The sequence below is a fragment of the Nematolebias whitei genome, chromosome 22 (assembly GCF_014905685.2).
Source record: "Nematolebias whitei isolate Nwh7 chromosome 22, NemWhi1, whole genome shotgun sequence".
NCBI lineage: Eukaryota > Metazoa > Chordata > Actinopteri > Cyprinodontiformes > Rivulidae > Nematolebias > Nematolebias whitei.
Window position 1 is genome coordinate 23,296,950 of NC_056519.1, and position 18,812 is coordinate 23,315,761.

General features: G+C 42.3%; 1 protein-coding gene across 1 annotated transcript; it reads right to left on the reverse strand.

The window, feature by feature from the left end:
• Positions 1-15,926: 15,926 nt before the first annotated feature.
• Positions 15,927-18,540, reverse strand: LOC119428548 (fibrinogen-like protein 1). The gene is made up of 6 exons (XM_037696231.1): positions 18,475-18,540; positions 18,340-18,358; positions 17,861-17,946; positions 17,644-17,761; positions 17,343-17,528; positions 15,927-16,225 (listed from the first exon to the last, which is right to left on the reverse strand). The coding sequence occupies exons 1-6, from the start codon at positions 18,538-18,540 to the stop codon at positions 15,927-15,929; spliced, it is 774 nt and encodes a 257-aa protein (XP_037552159.1).
• Positions 18,541-18,812: the final 272 nt, after the last annotated feature.

Below are 18,812 nucleotides of genomic sequence, written 5' to 3' on the forward strand. Positions count from 1 at the left end.
GAGACTGTAAGGTCATGTATATTTATTCTTGTACCTTTTCCATTATTAATACAAACTAATGACTTTTCATCCATCATTTCTTCAATTATATAACCATTATGATCTGTTTTTTTACTACCCCAAAGAGTATTGTGTGCGTTAAAATCACCACACCACACTTCTCTGTTATGTGATTTACCTGCTATTTCCTCGAATATTTCACTATTAAGACTTTTACACGGATTATAAAAGTTTATAATTTTAATATTGTCATACTTCTTTAAATTATATATTTCTATATTAACACATTCTATTTCTTTATGCATGTGGTTTTTTCTATAAGCTATTCCATTTTTAATGAAAGTGGCACATCCACCTCTACCATCCCTTCTGTCTTGTCTTTCTACACTATATCCATGAATTTGAAAATCTAAATTTGGTTTTAACCATGTTTCTTGTATGCAAATTATATCTGGAGTAATTTCCAACGTAGATACAAACCGTTTGAATTCTTGTCCATTTGCTATTAGGCTTCTAGCATTCCATTGTAGGATATGTAGAACCATTATATTGATCTAATCCTAATCTTGGTTATTGTCTGTTGTTTCTGTAGTACTCAAGATGGCATGTATTTGATCTGCTTGGAGGTCTTTCATATCTAAGAATCTGCCTGCTGCTGTCACAATTGCTTTTATTTTATCACTTTTTTTCTTCATTTGTACCGTAACGTTGACAATGTGACACATAAATGCGACAAAGTTTTCCTTTTTGACCACCATTGAATTGTCATCAACTCTACATTTATGTATACATGGTTTTTGTATAATTGTTGCTGGTATCACCGTTTGTCTCTGTTCGTTCTGTTCTTGGCTTGTGTTCCAATTTGTGTCTTTATGACCTGTTCCTCCCAGCTGCAGTCCTCTGGAGTTATCATTATTTACTCTTTTTAAAGCTTCAGCATATGATACTCTTTCTGTAATTTTGATTCTTTGAGCTTCTCTGGCTACCTTTTGAATTTGACATCCTCCATAAGCTGCGCTATGATCTCCTCCGCAGTTACAACATTTGATTTTGGCATCTTTATCACATTTACCGAATTCATGTGGGCCTCCACACCTTGCACACCTGAGTTTGCCTTTGCAGTTCTTTGCTATGTGTCCCATTCTTTGACAATTGAAACACCTGAGGGGTTTAGGGATGTATTCTCTGACTTTGTAGTTTAGGTACCCTAGCTGTATGTTTTCTGGCATAACATTTTCAAATTGCAGGATTACTGCCATCGTGTCTTTAAGTTCTCCATCTCTTTTACTTTTAATCCTGGTGGCATCTGTTATTTTTCCTCCTTTGATTTCTCTTTTTAATTCTTCCATTTTTATTTCTATCGGTACACCTGAAATTACTCCTCTCAGCCTTGCCAAGTAACCTGGAATATGTGTTGTGATTCTTTCCCCCATCAAGTTCTTCAATCTGATGATCTTTTGTTGTTGTATTTCACTAACAGCATATATCAACACTCTTCTATTATTCATGATTCTAGCTGTTTTAATTTTCCCTATTTCTTCTTCTATTGATTTGGTCAATTTGATCGGGTGAATATATCCTCCTTCACGCTGAAATTCTACTATGATTTTGAATTCTTCTTCTCTGGATAATACATTTTGTTCTCTTACATTTGCTCTATCATTTGGTTTGGTTTTTTTGGTAACTTCTGCCCTAGTTTCACTTTCTGCCGACCGACTTCTTTCCCTTTCTTGCCTCATCCTAAGCGTCCTTTTTGTTCTCGCTGATCTTGACATTATCCATTCCATTTCGTTGCCACTATGCCCCTCTGATGCAGAAGCCATGTTGTTACATTCAATGTACAGCTTATGCGATCCACCTACCGCCTTCTTTGTTCGTCACCTTGGCCAAAAACCAAAAACAAACGCAAGACAAACTTCTCTCTGAGAGCCACAACAACCGTTGCCTACTTCCGGGTCGCAGTTGGCGCTCACCCTGTGTGCCTGTCAGGTTTATAAAGGGTGCAGCAACAGGTGCAGCTAATGAGAAGTAATCAGTGTGGAGTGTGGTGAAGAGAAGACAAACTTAAAGTCACATGCAGCCAGCAGAGAGGAGATAAGAGTGCTGCAGAGAAGGAAGTCTGAAAACCAAGAAAAAACAAACAACAAGAGAAAGATAGAAAAGAAAAAGAGTCCACAGACACCAAGCAGTGAACAGAGTGAAAAGAATTTAAATCAGACAGGCGTGAATCGTGACACCTTCAGGGAACAGGAACTGTTATTTCATTGATTTGAATCCAGAACACAAATTTTCTCATCAAGAGACTATTTAATTGTATCCTGAATTAATCAATTGAAAGAACACTCTTCTTTTTTAATATTATCATTACTATTTTACAATATCTTGATAATCAAAAGTTTGTTCAGTTCATACCATTTCTAATGTTCAAGTAAACCACTCATTTACATCAACTGTAAAACAGTATTAATGATTTTGAAACCTCATTAGACTTAGATCATACAAGTTAAATGTCTATTTACAAAGTAATTGTGCATTTTACTCTTCTGTCTGAATGAGGAGTGGAGTGTTGATGTCTGTCAAAAGTCAGAGAACAAGTTATGAGAACAAAGTGCCTTGTTTTAAAACTCTCAGACAGTAAATAAGAAACTGGCGTCTGCAAGTCTGTCACTTCTTCAAAATATTTTCATGTCTGTTACTAACCGTTCTTAAAAACATTTCTGCTGTCTGTGACTTCTAATTACCCTCTGACATCACTAAAACCTGTATAACCTATTAATTTTTTTAATGTGTTCTTCCACTTATTTCATTGTATCACTAAAACACTGCCTCTAATTATTTAGCTAGTTTCCTCTGCTGATGAAATGTCAATATCCTATATTTAGCAAAATAAATAAATAAACAAATAAAATTATTTGTAGCTCTAAGCTCATAAAACATAAGAAACACATATTTAAGCAGATGATCATCTCTCCCTCCTCAGTATTTTCAGTTCAGTTCTTGCCTCATTCAGTTTCCGTCACTAAGGAACTTTCATACGTCCAAACTGAGTAAACAAATACACCTGAGCCTGAAAGTCTATGTTCACAAATCACAATTAATTAGCAAACCAACTCATAACTAGTCCTGAAAATATAAAATAAATGTCACCAACTCCCCCTCCCTGGGCTGCCACCTTACCATGGTGGAGGGGTTTGAGTGTCCCAATGATCCTAGGAGCTATGCTGTCAGGGGCTTCACGCCCCTAGTAGCGTCACTCAAGGCAGACAGGTCATAGGTGAGGGACCAGACAAAGTGCAGCCCAATCACCCCTATGATGAGAAAAAGAAATGGACTTGATGTTCCCTTGCCCAGACGTGGGTCACAGGGGCCGCACTCTGGAGCCAGGCCTGGAGGTGGGGCACACGGCGAGCGCCTGGTGGCTGGGCTTTTACCCATGGAGCTCGGCTGGGCACAGCTCGAAGAGGAGATGTATGTCCCCCTTCCCATGGGCTCACCACCTGTGGGAGGGGCCAAAGGGGTCGGGTGCAATGTGGGATGGGTGGTGACCGAGGGCGGGGACCCTGGCGGTCTGATCCTTGGCTACAGAAGCTGTCTATTGGGACGTGGAATGTCACCTCACTGGTGGGGAAGGAGCCTGAGCTGGTGTGTGAGGTTGAGAGGTTCCGGCTTGAAATAGTCGGACTCACCTCTACGCATGGCTCTGGAACCAGTTTCCTTGAAAGGGGTTGGACACTCTTCCACTCTGGAGTTGCCCCGGTGAGAGGCGCCGAGCAAGAGTGGGCATACTTATTTAAAGCATACCCCATCTTGGTGCCTGTGTGTTGGGGTTCACCCCGGTGAATGAGAGGGTAGCCTCCCTCTGCCTACGTGTGGGGGGATGGGTTCTGACTGTCATTTGTGCTTATGTACCAAACGGCAGTTCAGATTATCCACCCTTTTTGGAGTCCTTGGAGGGGGTACTGGAAAGTGCACCTCCTGGGGACTCACTTGTTCTGCTGGGGGACTTCAATGCTCACGTGGACAATGACAGTGAGACCTGGAGGGGTGTGGTTGGGAGGAACAGCCCCCCTGATCTGAACCCGAGTAGTGTTCTGTTGTTGGACTTCTGTGCTCATCATGGATTGTCAATAACGAACACCATGTTCAAGCATAAGGGTGTCCATATGTGCACTTGGCACCAGGACACCTTAGGCCGCAGTTTGATGATTGACTTTGTCGTTGTCTCATCTAATCTGCGGTCACATGTCTTGGACACTCAGGTAAAGAGAAGGGCGAAGCTGTCCACTGATCACTACCTGGTGGTGAGTTGGCTCAGATGGTGGGGGAGGATGCCAGTCAGACCTGGTAGACCCAAATGTATTGTGAGGGTTTGCTGGGAACATCTGGCAGAGTCTCCTGTGAGACGGAGCTTTAACTATCACCTCCGGGAGAACTTCGAACATGTTCTGGGAGAGGTAGGGGACATTGAGTCCGAGTGGGCAATGTTCCGAGCCTCTATTGTCAAGGCGGCTTACATGAGCTGCGGCCGCAAGGTTGTCAGTGCCAACTCTCGAACCCGGTGGTGGACACCGGCGGTGAGGGATGCTGTCAGGCTGAAGAAGGGGTCCTATCGAGTCTTTTTGGCCTATGGGACCCCGGAAGCAGCTGATGGGTACCGGCAGTCCAAGCGACATGCGACTCGGGTGGTTGCTGAGGCAAAAACTCGGGCATGAGAAGAGTTCGGAGAGGCCACGAAGAATGACTTCTGCACGGCTTTGAGGCGATTCTGGTCCACCATCTGGCGTCTCGGGGGGGAAAGCAGTAGACCACCAACACTGTTTATATTGGGTGTGGTGTGCTGCTGACCTCAACTTGGGATGTCGTGGGTTGGTGGGCGGAATACTTTGAAGGCCTCCTCAATCCCACCGGCACGTCTTCCACTGAGGAAGCGGAGCCTGGGGACTCTGGGTCGGGCCCTCCAATCTCTGGTGCTGAGGTCACCGAGGTGCTTAAAAAGCTTCTCGGTGGCAGAGCCCCAGGGGTGGATGAGATTCACCCGGAGTTCCTTAAGGCACTGGATGTTGTAGGGTTGTGTTGGCTTACGTGACTCTGCAATATTGCGTGGACATCGGAGGAAGTTCCCCTGGATTGGCAGATCGAGGTGGTGGTTCCCCTATTCAAAAGGGGAGACCGTAGAGTGTGTTCCAACTACAGGGGAACACGCTCTTAAACCTCCCTGGTAAGGTCTATTTAGGGGTTCTGGAGAGGAGGGTCCGTCGTATAGTCAAACCTTGGATTCAGGAGGAGCAGTTAGGTTTTCGTCCTGGTTGTGGAACACTGGACCAGCTCTACACTCTCAGAAGGGTCCTGGAGAGTGCGTGGGAGTTTGCCCAACCGGTCTACATGTGCTTTGTGGACTTGGAGAAAGCGTTCGACCGCGTCCCTCAGGGAACCCTGTGGGGGGTACTCTGGGAGTATGGGGTACCAGGCCCTTTGATACGGGCTGTTAGGTCCCTGTATGACCAATATCAGAGCCTGGTCCGCTTTGCTGGCAGTAAGTCGGGCTTGTTCCCAGTGAGAATTGGACTCTGCCAAGGTTGCCCTTTGTCACCGATTCTGTTCATAACTTTTATGGACAGAATTTCTAGGTGCAGCCAAGGTGTTGAGGGGTTCCGTGTTAGTGGTCTTAGGATTCCATCTCTGCTTTTTGCAGATGATGTGGTCCTATTGGCTTCATCAGATCGTGATCTAAAGCTTTCGCTGGAGTGGTTCGCAGCCGAGTGCAACAAGGCTGGGATGAAGATCAGTTCCTCCAAATCCGAGGCCATGGTCTTGAGCTGTAAAAGGGTAGGGTGCCCTCTCCGGGTCAGGGAGGAGGTCCTGCCCCAAGTGGAAGAGTTCAAGTATCTTGGGGTCTTATTCACCAATGAGGGAAAATGGAGCGTGAGATCGATTGGCAGATAGGTGCAGTGTCTGCAGTGAAGCTGGCGCTGTACAGGTCTGTTGTGGTGAATAGAGAGCTGAGTCAAAAGGCAAAGCTCTCAATTTACAGATCGATCTACGTTCCTACCCTCATCTATGGTCATGAGCTTTGGGTTGTGACCGAAAGAACAAGATCTCAGATACAAGCGGCCAAAATGAGTTTTCTCCGCAGGGTGTCGGGCCTCTCCTTTAGAAATAGGGTGAGAAGCTCGATCATCCGGGAGGGACTCAGAGTAGAGCCGCTGCTTCTCCATGTCAAGAGGAGCAAGTTGAGGTGGTTTGGGCATCTGGTTAGGATGCCTCCTGGACGCCTCTCTGGTGAGGTGTTCCAGACACGTCCCACTGGGAGGAGACCCAGAGGAAGACCCAGGACACCCTGGAGGGACTATGCTTCTCGGCTGGCCTGGGAACGCCTCGGGATTGCCTCGGAGGAGCTGGCCTAAGTGGCTGGGGAGAGGGAAGTCTGGGCCCCCCTTCTTAAGCTGCTCCCCCCACGACCCGACCCCTGATAAGCAGAAGAAAATGGATGGATGGATGTCACCAATCAATGATGGACAAACCACTCACACTAGGACTAAGAACCTCCATATGCAACTGGGTCCTGGACTTTTTAACAAATAGACTGCAGTCTTTCAGGATTCACAACTTCTCCTCCTCTACCAAAACCCTCAGCACTGACTCCCCTCAGGGTTGTGTGCTGAGCCCCCTCCTGTTCACTATGCTCACGTATGACTGCGCACCTACCCATCAAGGCTGTCATATTGTAAAGTTTGCAGATGATACTGCAGTAGTGGGATGCATCACAAACAATGAGTCCAGCTACATGCAGTAAGTGGAACACATGGAGAGCTGGTGCAGGAAGAACAACATCAATGTGAAAAAGATGAAGGAGATGGTCGTGGACTTAAGACGGAAAAAGCACACCTACCCCCCAACCCCTGAATATAGGAGGATCTGCAGTGGAAGTGGTCTCCAGCTACAAGTACTTGGGTGAGCACCTGAATGACAAACTCAGCTGGGGCAACAACACAACAAGCCTGATCAAGAAAACTCATCAGAGACTCTACTTCCTCAGACGGCTGAGACGAGCTGGTCTGGGAAGCTCAGTCCTCACCTCCTTCTATAGGTGTCCAGTGGGGAGCATCCTGTGCTCCAGCATCAACGTGTGGCATGGAGGCTGCACAGCTGCAGAAAGAAAAGCTCTGCAGAGAGTGGTGAAGGCTGCACAGAAGTCTGTTGGAGTCAACCTCCCCACCATCACAGACATTTATCTACACCTCCAGATGCAGGAAGAGGGCCACCTGCATCATGAAGGACCCCACTCACCCAGCACACACACTTATTGTCTCTTTCCCCTCAGTCAGTAGGCTGAGGAGCATTAAGTGTAGAACCACTAGACTGAGGAACAGCTTCTACCCTGAAGCTGTTAGACTATATGTTTAAAAACATCTTACAGAAAAATGTAAAGAAATCAGGCTAATAGTTATAGACCTATAGCTTTGACCTCTCATGTAGGTAAATTTATGGAGAAAATGATTAACGATAGATGAATTTATTATCCAGAAACAAAATGCATGTTAAAAGTATATCAGAGTGGACTTTGGAAAAGAACAAGTACTCTTTATAAAGCAATATTGTTGGAAGATGAGATAAGGAAAGAATTAGTTAATAAAGAAAATCGAATTGCTGTATTTTTTATATAGAGAAGGCGTTTGACATGATGAGGAAGCAAGGGCTTTTAATTAAGCTAAATAAACTTGGATTAAATGGAAACATTTTCAAATGATTAGATGTTTGTTAACAGATACAGTAGAAGAATTTGTGTTAGAGTAGGACATGAGTTTAGTTCAGAGTATATACAGTTGAAAATGGTACTCCACAAGGAAGTATCGTTAGCCAAATACTCTTTTCAGTTATGATAAATGATGTATTTCATTGTATTGATCAGAACTTTTGAATTTCATTGTTTGCAGATGATAGGATTTTATGGAATAGAGGAAGGAATTGTGAATTTATTGATAATAATATACAAGAGGCAATGTTAGAAGTAGATTCACGGGCTTTAAAATGGCAGTTCAGATTCTCAGTGGCAAAAACTCTTCTTTCTTCTTCTTCTTTTGGCTTTTTGTTCTTCAGGGGGTCACCACAGCGAGTTATCCTCCTCCATCTCACTCTGTCCTCTGCATCCTCTGTCCTCAGTCCAACTACCTTCATGTCCTCTCTAACTGCATCCATATATCTCCTCTTTGGCCTTCCTCTTGGTCTTTTTCCTGGCAGCTGCATTTCTAACATCCTTCTACCAATATACCCACGGTCCCTCCTCTTGACATGCCAAATCCATCTCAGTCTGGCCTCCTTAACTTTATCTCCCAGTTGTTCAACCTGTGCTGTACCTCTGATTTTCTCATTCCTAATCTTATCCAGCCTTGTCACTCCTAAGGAGAACCTTAGCATCTTCATTGCTGCCACTTCCAGTTCTTTCTCCTGTCTTTTTGTCAATGCCACTGTCTCCAGACCATACAATATAGCTGGTCTCACCACTGTCTTGCAAACTTTTCCTTTGACCTTTGCTGACACATTTTTGTCACAAATCACTCCTGAGACTTTTCTCCATCCACTCCATCCTGCCTGGACTCTCTTTTCACTTCTTTACCACATTCCCCATTTTCCTGGACAGTGGACCCTAAGTACTTGAAGTCCTACACCTTTGTGACCTCTGCTCCTTGTAGCCCCACTGTTCCACTGGCCTCCCTCTCATGCACACACGTACTATGTCTTACTATGGCTGACTTTCATTCCTCTTCTTTCAAGTGCATACCTCCACCTCTCCAAGTTCTCTTCCACCTGTTCCCTGTTCTCACCACAGATCACAATGTCATCTGTTAACATCATTGTCCATGGGGATTCTTGCCTGACCTCATCTGTTAGTCGGTCCATCACCAGAGCAAACAAGAAGGGGCTCAGAGCCAATCCTTGATGCAATCCCACCTCCACCTTGAAGCTATCTGTCACTCCTACAGCACATCTCACCACTGTCCTGCTGTCCTCATACATGTCCTGTACCAGTCTAACATACTTTTCTGCCACTCCAGAGTTCCTCATGCAATACCACACCTCCTCCCTTGGCACTCTGTCATATGCTTTTTCTAAATCCACAAAGACACAATGGAGTTCTTTCTGGCCTTCTCTGTACTTCTCCATCAGCATTCTCAAAGCAAAGATGGCATCTGTGGTGCGCTTTCTTGGCATGAAACCATACTGCTGCTCCCAGATAGTCACCTCTCGTCTAAGTCTTGCTTCCACAACTCTCTCCCAGATCTTCATTGTGTGGCTCATCAACTTAATTCCCCTGTAGTTGCTACAACTCTGTACATCACCCTTGTTCTTAAAAATGGGCACCAGCACACTTCTTCTCCATTCTTGAGGCATTTTCTCACCCTCATATATGCCATTTAATATTTGAGTCAAAAATCTCACTGCCATCTTTCCAAGACATTTCCAAACCTCCACTGGTATGTCATCAGGTCCTACTGCCTTCCCCTTCTTCATTCTTTTCAGAGCTTTCCAGACTTCACCCTCACTAATCTTTCCCACTTCTTGGTCCACAGTTCTATGACCTCTACTCTTCTTTCTCTTTCATTCTCATCATTCATTAGCTCCTCAAAGTACTCCTTCCATCTTCCCGTCACACTCTCCTCACTTGTTAGAACATTACCATTCCTATCTTAATAAGCCTAACCTGCTACACATCCTTTCCAGCCTGATCCTCTGTCTTGCCAATCGGTACAAGTCCTTTTCACCCTCGTGTCCAGTCTCCCATACAACTCATCGTACGCCCTCTGCTTTGCCTTAGCTACTTCCCTCTTTGCTCTACATCCCATCTCCTTATATTCCTGTCTCATCTCTTCAGTCCTCTCACTGTCATATTTCTTCTTGGCTAATCTCTTTCTTTGAACGGCGTCTTGCACTTCACTATTCCACCACCAGGTTTCCTTATCATCCATTCTCTGTCCAGATGACACACCAAGTACCTTCCTACCTGTCTCTGTAATTACTGTTGCTGTAGTAGCCCAGTCATTTGGAAGCTCTTTCTTACTACCCAGAGCCTTTAAGAGCTCCTCTCTGAATTTCTCACAGCATTCTTCCTTCTTCATCTTCCACCATTTGGTCTTCTTCTCTGATTTTACTCTTTTTCTCTTTTTCACGACAACAGTCATGCTACACACAACCATCTGATGCTGTCTGGCCACGCTCTCCCCTGCCACAACCTTACAGTCCCCAATCTCCCTCAAGTTTCCTCTTCTACACAAAATGTACTCGACCTGCGTACTCCTTCCTCCACTCTTATAGGTCACTCTATGTTCTTCCCTCTTTTGGAATTAGGTATTGACTATAGCCATTTCTATTTTCTTGGCAAAATCCATCACCATCTGTCCTTCCTGGTTTCTTTCCTTGACATCAAACCTACCCATCACTTCCTCATCCCCTCTGTTTCCTTCACCAACATGTCCATTCAGGTCTACTCTGATCACCACTCTCTCCTCCCTGGGAATACTCTCTATCACTTCATCCAGATCTTTCCAAAATGTATCTTTCTCCTCTTCATCACATCCAACCTGTGGAGCATAACCACTGACGATGTTTAGCATCAGACCTCCTACTTCTACCTTCAGGCACATCACCCTGTCTGACACTCTTCACCTCTGCTACATTCTTTGCCAACTCCTCCTTCAGGAACACCCCTACCCCATTTCTCTTTCTATCCACACCATGGTAAAACAGTTTGAACCCTGCTCCAATGCTGCGAACCTTGCTGCCCTTCCACTTGGTCTCTTGGACACATAAAACATCTACCTTTCTTCTCTGCATCATTTCAGCCAGTTCTATACATTTGCCTGTCATTGTCCCCACATTTAGAGTTGCAACCCTCAGTCCTAAATTCTTCACTTTCCTCTTCTCCCTCTGTCTCCTGACACGTTTCTCTCCTCGTGGTCTTCGACTAACAGTAGCACAATTTCCGCCAGCACCCTGTTTGTCAATAGCACCGGTGGCTGTCGTTGTTAACCCGGGCCTCGACCGATCCAGTATGGTTTCACTTTAATGAACTCGCATTATGGTTTTGGCAAAAGTGTTTTACATTGGATGCCATTCCTGACACAACCCTCACCATTTACCCGGGCTTGGGACCGGCACAAGAGATACACTGGCTTGTGTTCCCTAGTGGCTGGTTTGTGGCAAAATTTTCAGTGGCAAAAACTACAACAGCTATATTTACTAAAAGGATAAGGCCAAATGAAATAAATCTTAAGATGTATGGGCAACAGTTGGAAATAGTGGAGTCATTCAAATCTGGGGATTTTGTTTGATAAAAAACTTATGTGGGTAAGTCATATTGGAAAAATTATTGGTAAATCCAACAAAGTTCTCAATACCATGACGTGTCTTAGAGGTAAAGAGTGGGGTGTAGATAGGCATGCGATGAAAACATTATATATAGCTCTGGTAAGATCAATTCTGGATTATGGAATTATGGAATATAGATTATGGATAAGTTTGCTAAAGAAGCTATTAAAAAAGTAGAAATTTCTTTATCAATCTCATACAGCAATTCAGAAATAAAATCTATTGTAAAGAAAGAAATGAAAAAGAAATGGCAGGAGGAATGGAACAAGTAGCAGAAAGGGAGACATTTTTATTCTATTCAAAAAATTGTGAGTAGGATGCGGGAAACATCAAGGAGGAGAAGGGAAGAGGATATTTTATCAAGACTTCAATTTGGTCATACATATTTAAATTCTAACCTAAAAAGAACAGGAAAACATCCTACAGAAATTTGTGAATGTGGCCAATCACAGGAGACAAACATGTACTTATGGATTGTATAAAATATAGAGAAAGACGTATTCTTCAAAATTGATTGTATGAGAACAATTAAACAATTAAACAATTAAACAACATTAAACAATTAAATTTAGTTTAATGCATTCGCTTAAATTCAAATCTCATTTTAAGTAGGGCATTTTTTCAGTTTCTTGTAAAATCAGAACTTGTCAGTAGAATATAGGTTAGGGTTTTAATTCTGGTTCACACTCCAGTTCAGAAGGTGGCGGTAATGCAAACTCAAAGCTGTTTGCCAACCGCCAATAAAATCAAAGAAGAAGAAGAAGTTCACCGTTGGAGCGTTGAGTCGCAATGGTGACTAAACCAACAAACCCTGAATAATTCATATTGTTCAGATACTTACCTTTATCCTGCTTCTCTTACAGCTTGGCCCTGTTCTTCATGTGCTGTTATACTGTGCTATTTCTGTGTCTCTTGCGTTCAGATCTGGGTTCTGGTAGTGCTTAAATGCAGTGGTGGGATGTAGCTAAGTACAAGTACTTTGTTACTGTACTTATGTACATTTTTCATGCATCTGTACTTTACTTAAGTAGAGTTAAACGTGGGTACTTTCTAGTTTTACTCCACTACATTTTATATTAAGCATCTGTACTTTTTACTACACTACATTTCTATAATGTGTTGAGTTACAAGTTACATTCTCGTTACGTTTTTTTGATTTGTTTGTTAGTTTGAAAGTAACTAATGGTGAGAGGGGAGTTGGTCCATTGAATCACTGCAAAGTGGGCAGTTAACATTAGACCCGCCTTCAAGAAGAGCTGGTCCAATGATGTATATTCTTGTATATACTTCATGGAGCTGGGAGCACCCACAGCACCACTAATACACCCAAAATGGATTCCACCGTGGAGAGTCATCCAGAAGATGCACGCCACCCATGGCCTTTGAAAGATTATTGAAAGACTATTGAAAGATTATTGAAAGATTATTCAGTACAGAAGGACAGATTCTCTCTCCCAAAAGAACCAGACTGGACTCAAAAAACTTTGAAAACCAAATTCTTCTGAACCTGAACAAGAAATTTTTGCTGCAATATTAAAACTTGTCAGTTCATGATGTTAGGACAGGAGACAAGAGTTGTCTCCAAATGGGTCGACCAAATTTTGAAAATGTGTCAGGAAGTTAAAATATTGTTCACTATTGACCCATTACAAGGTTGACTAGACAGTATTGTAACTAGCGTTGATGACAAACTGGAGTTGAAATGATCAGATATTCCTTTGTTAGGTCTGTCTAATGCTCCTTTTTTCAAGCAAACAACTTTTACTTAAATGTTTTTACTGCAGTTAAAAGGACACATTGGTTTTGCTTTGTGTTAAATAAAAAAATTCAAAGGTATATTGGAGCACAAGTTATGAGTCGTCAGAACTGTGTACCACAGAGCAGACAGCATCCCCACTAACTCAGGAGCCAGACAGAAGGAGAAATCCTACACAAGACAGGCTCTAGAGCAATGTGGATATCCTAACTGGACCTTCCTGAAAGCAGAGAAGAAACCCAAACAGGACTCCATTCAGCCATCAGGTGAAAAGGAGGAACCCAGACCCAGACCAGTGGTCATTCCGTATGTTGCAGAAGCTGAGACGTTTATTTTCTAAACGCAACGTCCCAGTGGCTTTTATACCCCAAAATACATTACGGCAAAGACTGGTTCATCCCAAAGATCCAGTCCCCCGGCACAAACAGAGTAATATTGTGTATGCTGTTCAGTGTCAGAAGGGTGATCAGTCTTACATGGGGGAACTAAACAGCCACTGGCCAAAAGGTCCAGCACAGAAGATCAATATCATCAGGACTCTGCGGTCTACACTCATCTCCAGGTCAGTGGTCACTCTTTCAGGGATGAAGATGTTCACATTTGATAGAGAGGAACGATGGTTTGAGAGAGGAGTAAAGGAGGCCATCTTTGTGAAAATAAATCGTCCATCGTTAAACAGGGGTGGAGGCCTCCGGGATTCAACTGTCCCCCTCTTACAATGCTGTGATTGATAGTATCACTCAGCCCTCTGTGAACAGTAAACAGCCATCAGTGTGCTAATGATCCATTGTTAGGCTGATGGTCCTTCTTGAGCATGTGATCAGCTGGTTTTGGCTAACAGCAGCAAACTGGTTGATCCACTCTGAGAAGGTGCTATTTAAGAGACTGAACTGGACACAGCACCTCAGACTGAAGAAGTCTTTCAGATGAAAGACAAAGCGTTTCTACATTTTTTTTGTTTGTTTTGTTTTGTTTTATGAATGTCCAGAGGAACAGATTTAACTTTTTTAGATTTTTCTACCTGAATTATTGAGCATGCATCAGGATATTTCAAAGGTATATTCATTCCTCTTTTTTATTTTGCTTAATGGCATTTAACTCCACATGTCATCCCTGAAATTCTGACGCACAGAATCACAAGTCCAAGTGTGAACTGTGTCACAGGCTCAACACAATAAAAACATGCATTATCTGCAGCTTTGTTCAGTAAAATGTCTCAACACTATTACTGTATTACAGAGAATATACATACGGTAGGCACACTTAATGATATTGCAAACCACTGCATTAGGTAATACATTCAGCAAGTACTTTTACTTTAATACTTTAAGCATTTTTAAATGCAAGTACTTATTTACTTTTATTTAAGTAAAAACGTTAATGTGGTTCTTCTACTTTTACTAGAGTACATTTGTGTCTGTTTATTTGTACTTTTACTTAAGTACAGTGTTTGAGTACTTCCTCCACCTCTGCTTAAATGAACCAATTATGACTAAATTAACTTTGTATTTGTCCACCGTCATGAAAAGTGGTCAATCGTAATTTTGTTTCGTTTTTTTGGTCTGTGTCTGCTAAATATCTCATGGACCACAGTGTAAGCTGAAATGAGTCTTTCAGCAATCAATTGTATAATAATCAAGCTAAAATGTGGTGTGGTAGTAGCTAAGACTCATTTCCAACACATTCTCTGATCTCGAACAATTCATGTAAAATGGCAAAATATGGTGCTGATGTCATGAACCAGAGGCCGGATCGCAAACAACAACCACTGAGAGGGTTAAAAGATTTATTGTGAAATAAAGTAAAACTCTGGAGTAGGTCCGGTTCTGGGCTGGTTCCGATCTTCTGATTGGTAGTTCGTGATTGGGTAGTGTTGTAGTGGCGGGCTGCCAGTAGAAGTAGAACTGATGTTAAGGTCCACTGGAACGGAGTCCAACAGGCTTGCAACTAAAAGATAAAGGTTAGTAGATGCAGGGGGAAAGAGACTAATTGGGGAAATGAATCTGTGGGAATCAGATTCAGGGGTAAGGATAAGTCCGTGATACAGAATGAGCTTGACCTTTAATCCGTGATCCAAAAAAAAAAACAGTCAGAAGGGAAAGGCAGAGTTCATACCGTGAAGTCAGTTGTTCAGCAGAAGTATCCAGTACGTGATCCAAAAAGAGAGTCAAAAAACAAGAGCATGAGTCGGTACCTGATCAGATGAGCAAAAGCAGACGAGGGCTGAGGCAAAAGCGTGGTCGTGGTCAAGGCAAGGGTCATGAACGTGATGAGTCAATCAATGGAATGCTGGAAAGTCTACTGCTGATGAGACAGGATAGAGAATCTGGCCCAGACTGAGAGGAATGAGTGAGCTTAAGTACTGACTGGACCAGGTGGTGGAGCTGTGGGATAATGAGCGGTGACAGGTGACATGAGTTGAGTGATTACTGAGTGTGCAGCATGACAGAGGAGCTGACAGAGAGCAGAGCTATGACAGCTGAGCTTTATTTTCATGTTTTGTCTGAAAATAATATGCTGCATTAATGGAGATTCAGTCAGTTATTGAAACATTTATTGTTTCATTTAATGAATTTCACAAGTTTTAACAAAGCTCTGGGCTACATAGAACCACAATATTACACAACTCTGACAACAAGTAGATAAAGCAATTTATTATGTTTTTAAGGTATTTCACAGATCATCCATGCTTGCAGGTTAGGCATGCCTTTAAATCATTTGTATTGTCTGCTGCAAGTTTTCGTTGTTTGTTCTTAGTTCTAAGATGATAACTTACACGGTCATCAGAGAAACATCAATCAAGGCATTACTCTGATTTGATCATCATTCTGGTGGCCTTGGCTGAATAAGGTGCAGGAGGTTTCCAGGTGAGCCAGTGGAGGCCTGAAGCCCAACCGATGTGGTCACTAATAGGATGCCACTCGCCATTTAAAGCAGCAGAACCACACTTGCTGAACCACCAAGCACCACCTTCTGTACGGGTACAATGTGATTCAGCGATGTCACCGAAGATACATGGATTGCAGCCATCGTTGTCTCGGTCAGTGGTGCTGAAGCCATAGCCATTTTCGTCTACGCCAGGATAATCTCCACGGATGGCATCACCTTTGGACAGAGTTAGAAATGTTATATTTTATATTTTAAAATCTTACAAGGTCCAGTTGTTTGTCTAAAACCAAACATAAGAAAAATTACTGTTGTGTCAGAGGAAAGCTGGAACCTCATTGAGCCACATGTTTTTACATTTGATTTACATGTTTTATTTCAAAACCTTCCAATGAAAAAGGGTGAAACATTTTTGATTAGAACTTTTGTTAGAAATTTTGATGGGGACTGCCACGGCTATTTAAACATTTTGATTTGACTGTACTATGTGTTGGGGTTTGCTCTCAGCTACCACTATACCAAATTTCAGCTAAGTATGGCAAAAAAAAAAAAAGTCAATGAATTGTAGTCATTTTTTCTTTTAAACTATGGTGGCCATCTTAGATTTATTTATTTATTTATTTATTTTTTGGACACCATATGTAATGGGAGGCTTTCTCAGTTATAACCACACCAAATTTCAGCTCTGTATGTATAAACATAGTTGAGTTATATCCGTTTAAATTTCGCTTTGGTGGCCATCATGGATTTTATTGCAATTCAGCATTCACTGGACATTGCTCTCAGCTACCACCACACCATATTTCAGTTTATTATTTCTAAAAATGGCTGATTTAACCATAGCTCCTACCGTCAAACCAGAAATTCTAGTGCAAAGACAACAAAAATATAATGTGCATCTTAAAAGATGTGGTGTTAGGAAGAGTTTGATGACTTTCAGAGTTTTCTTCAGAGACCTCTTGACTCTTGGTCATGTGACCTCACTATGGCTGTTAGAGGATAAGAATCAGTGTTTTTCACTGAGAAAAATGGCACCATTTTTTGCAAATTACATTGCCATGGTAACTTGAAATGGCAATCAAAGTAAGAGCACATATCACGGTGCCGAGCCAATCGTTTTGATATAAAACTTGAGGTTCACGTTGCAGTTTGGACCACTTTAAAGAAGAAGGCCCTTTTCAGGTGGATAATAATAGGCAGCCTTTCTAGGAAGTCCCTAATAATGCTTTTGTACTGGTAGCCTTAATGCTATGTGTACCAGTTTTGATTTTATCAGTCTAAATTCTCTCCAGGCTTGATTAACTAAAACGGAGTGAAATACTGTATGCTCAAATACCTGCAGTTCCACTGTAAGCCCCAACTTGCAGTTTGTAAGCTGTCTGCTCATTTCCAAGTTTGAAGTTCTTGTACTCTGCATAGGCTGTGCCACCTTCAAAGTCCCACAGGTCCACCCTCAAAGTCCAACTCTTGTCTCTGCTGTTTGTCATGAGGAAAACCTGTTCCAGGCCAAGCCAGTGGTCATCTGAGGGATCAGTTATTCAGATCAGAAAAATAGAAAAAATAAATACATTTTTAAAGATATTATGTTAATGTAATACTGACAAACTAAACCATACAGGTATTTATTGTTCACATACCTGACAGGGATCCGAAACCAGATTTGTAGGCTGCCCATTCTCTTTCGAAAGACACGGATCCTCCACTGCGTCTTTGAAAAACAGTCCAGCCTCCATCAGAACGCATCTCACAGTACACCTGTAGAGGTCCAATATTATATTATATTGAATCAAGCTTGTTAACTTTACCATATTGTCATTAATAAACAAAAAGAGTAGCAAACAGTCCAGTTTATACCTTGAATGGAACTTTCCTTCCAGCAGGCTGGATGTTATAAGTTCCACTAGGAGCACGTGGAACCTGCTTTTTAATCTCTGTGCAGTCTATTTCCAAGAAGAACAAAAGTATGGTAAATGATAAATGGACTGTACTTATAGTGTTTTTCTATCGTATCAAGATACTCAAAGCTCTTTACACTACAATCTGTGCCCTCATTTACCCATTCATACAGCACTCTACTAGATCTCTACAAAGACTAATCAGAGTTTTATCACATTCGTACACTGATGGGACACATAGGAAGCAATGACGGGTTCAGTGTCTTTCCCAGGGACACTGCAACATGTTACTACTCGTGGAATTGAACCCCCAACTCTCCCATTAGAGGATGACTGCTCTAACCACTCAGCCACAGCCGCCCCGAAGAAGAAACATGATCACTGCTTCAAAAGGTCTTTAAACTTTATAACATACAAATAACAATGAACGTTGCTCACCTTGAGGAATGTCTGCTTTCTGTTTTAAAGGAATACAAGAAAATAGGTTCAACGACTCTTCATTTATTGTAAATATACATTTTAACTACAGAGGCTTAAAATTACAGGGAATTGTTTCCAATCTTTTGTACTTACCACATTCTGGACTGAGCTGAACAGCAGCATCAACAAGAGCCCACAATATCCAAGAAGAACGTTCATGCTGACCTGAGTTCAAGAGACAATTGTCTCAGTGGGCATTCATTAAAACATCAGTCAATATTTTAAAGAAAAATAAGCACAAGACGTTTTACTGGTGAATGTTACTTCCACATTATAACATAGCAGATGAGCCTCACACACGACTCACAAAAGAAAGAAACTAAACAGAACTTATTCAGCTTTAGTCAGCGTCAGACACATACCTGCATGTTTGATGAATCCTGGACCCCCGATGAAGCTCCTGGACAGAAGCAGCTCCTTTTTAAAGCCCT

Bases quoted from the DNA above. Each gene is read 5' to 3' on its own strand.
- LOC119428548 (XM_037696231.1), bottom strand. From the start codon at position 18,540: ATGAACGTTCTTCTTGGATATTGTGGGCTCTTGTTGATGCTGCTGTTC. The intron at 17,529-17,643 runs GTATGTGAACAA...CTGATCCCTCAG, and splicing joins TGGTTTCGGATCCCTGTCAG to ATGACCACTGGCTTGGCCTG. The intron at 16,226-17,342 runs GTATTTGAGCAT...CTCTGTCCAAAG, and splicing joins GGCTTACAGTGGAACTGCAG to GTGATGCCATCCGTGGAGAT.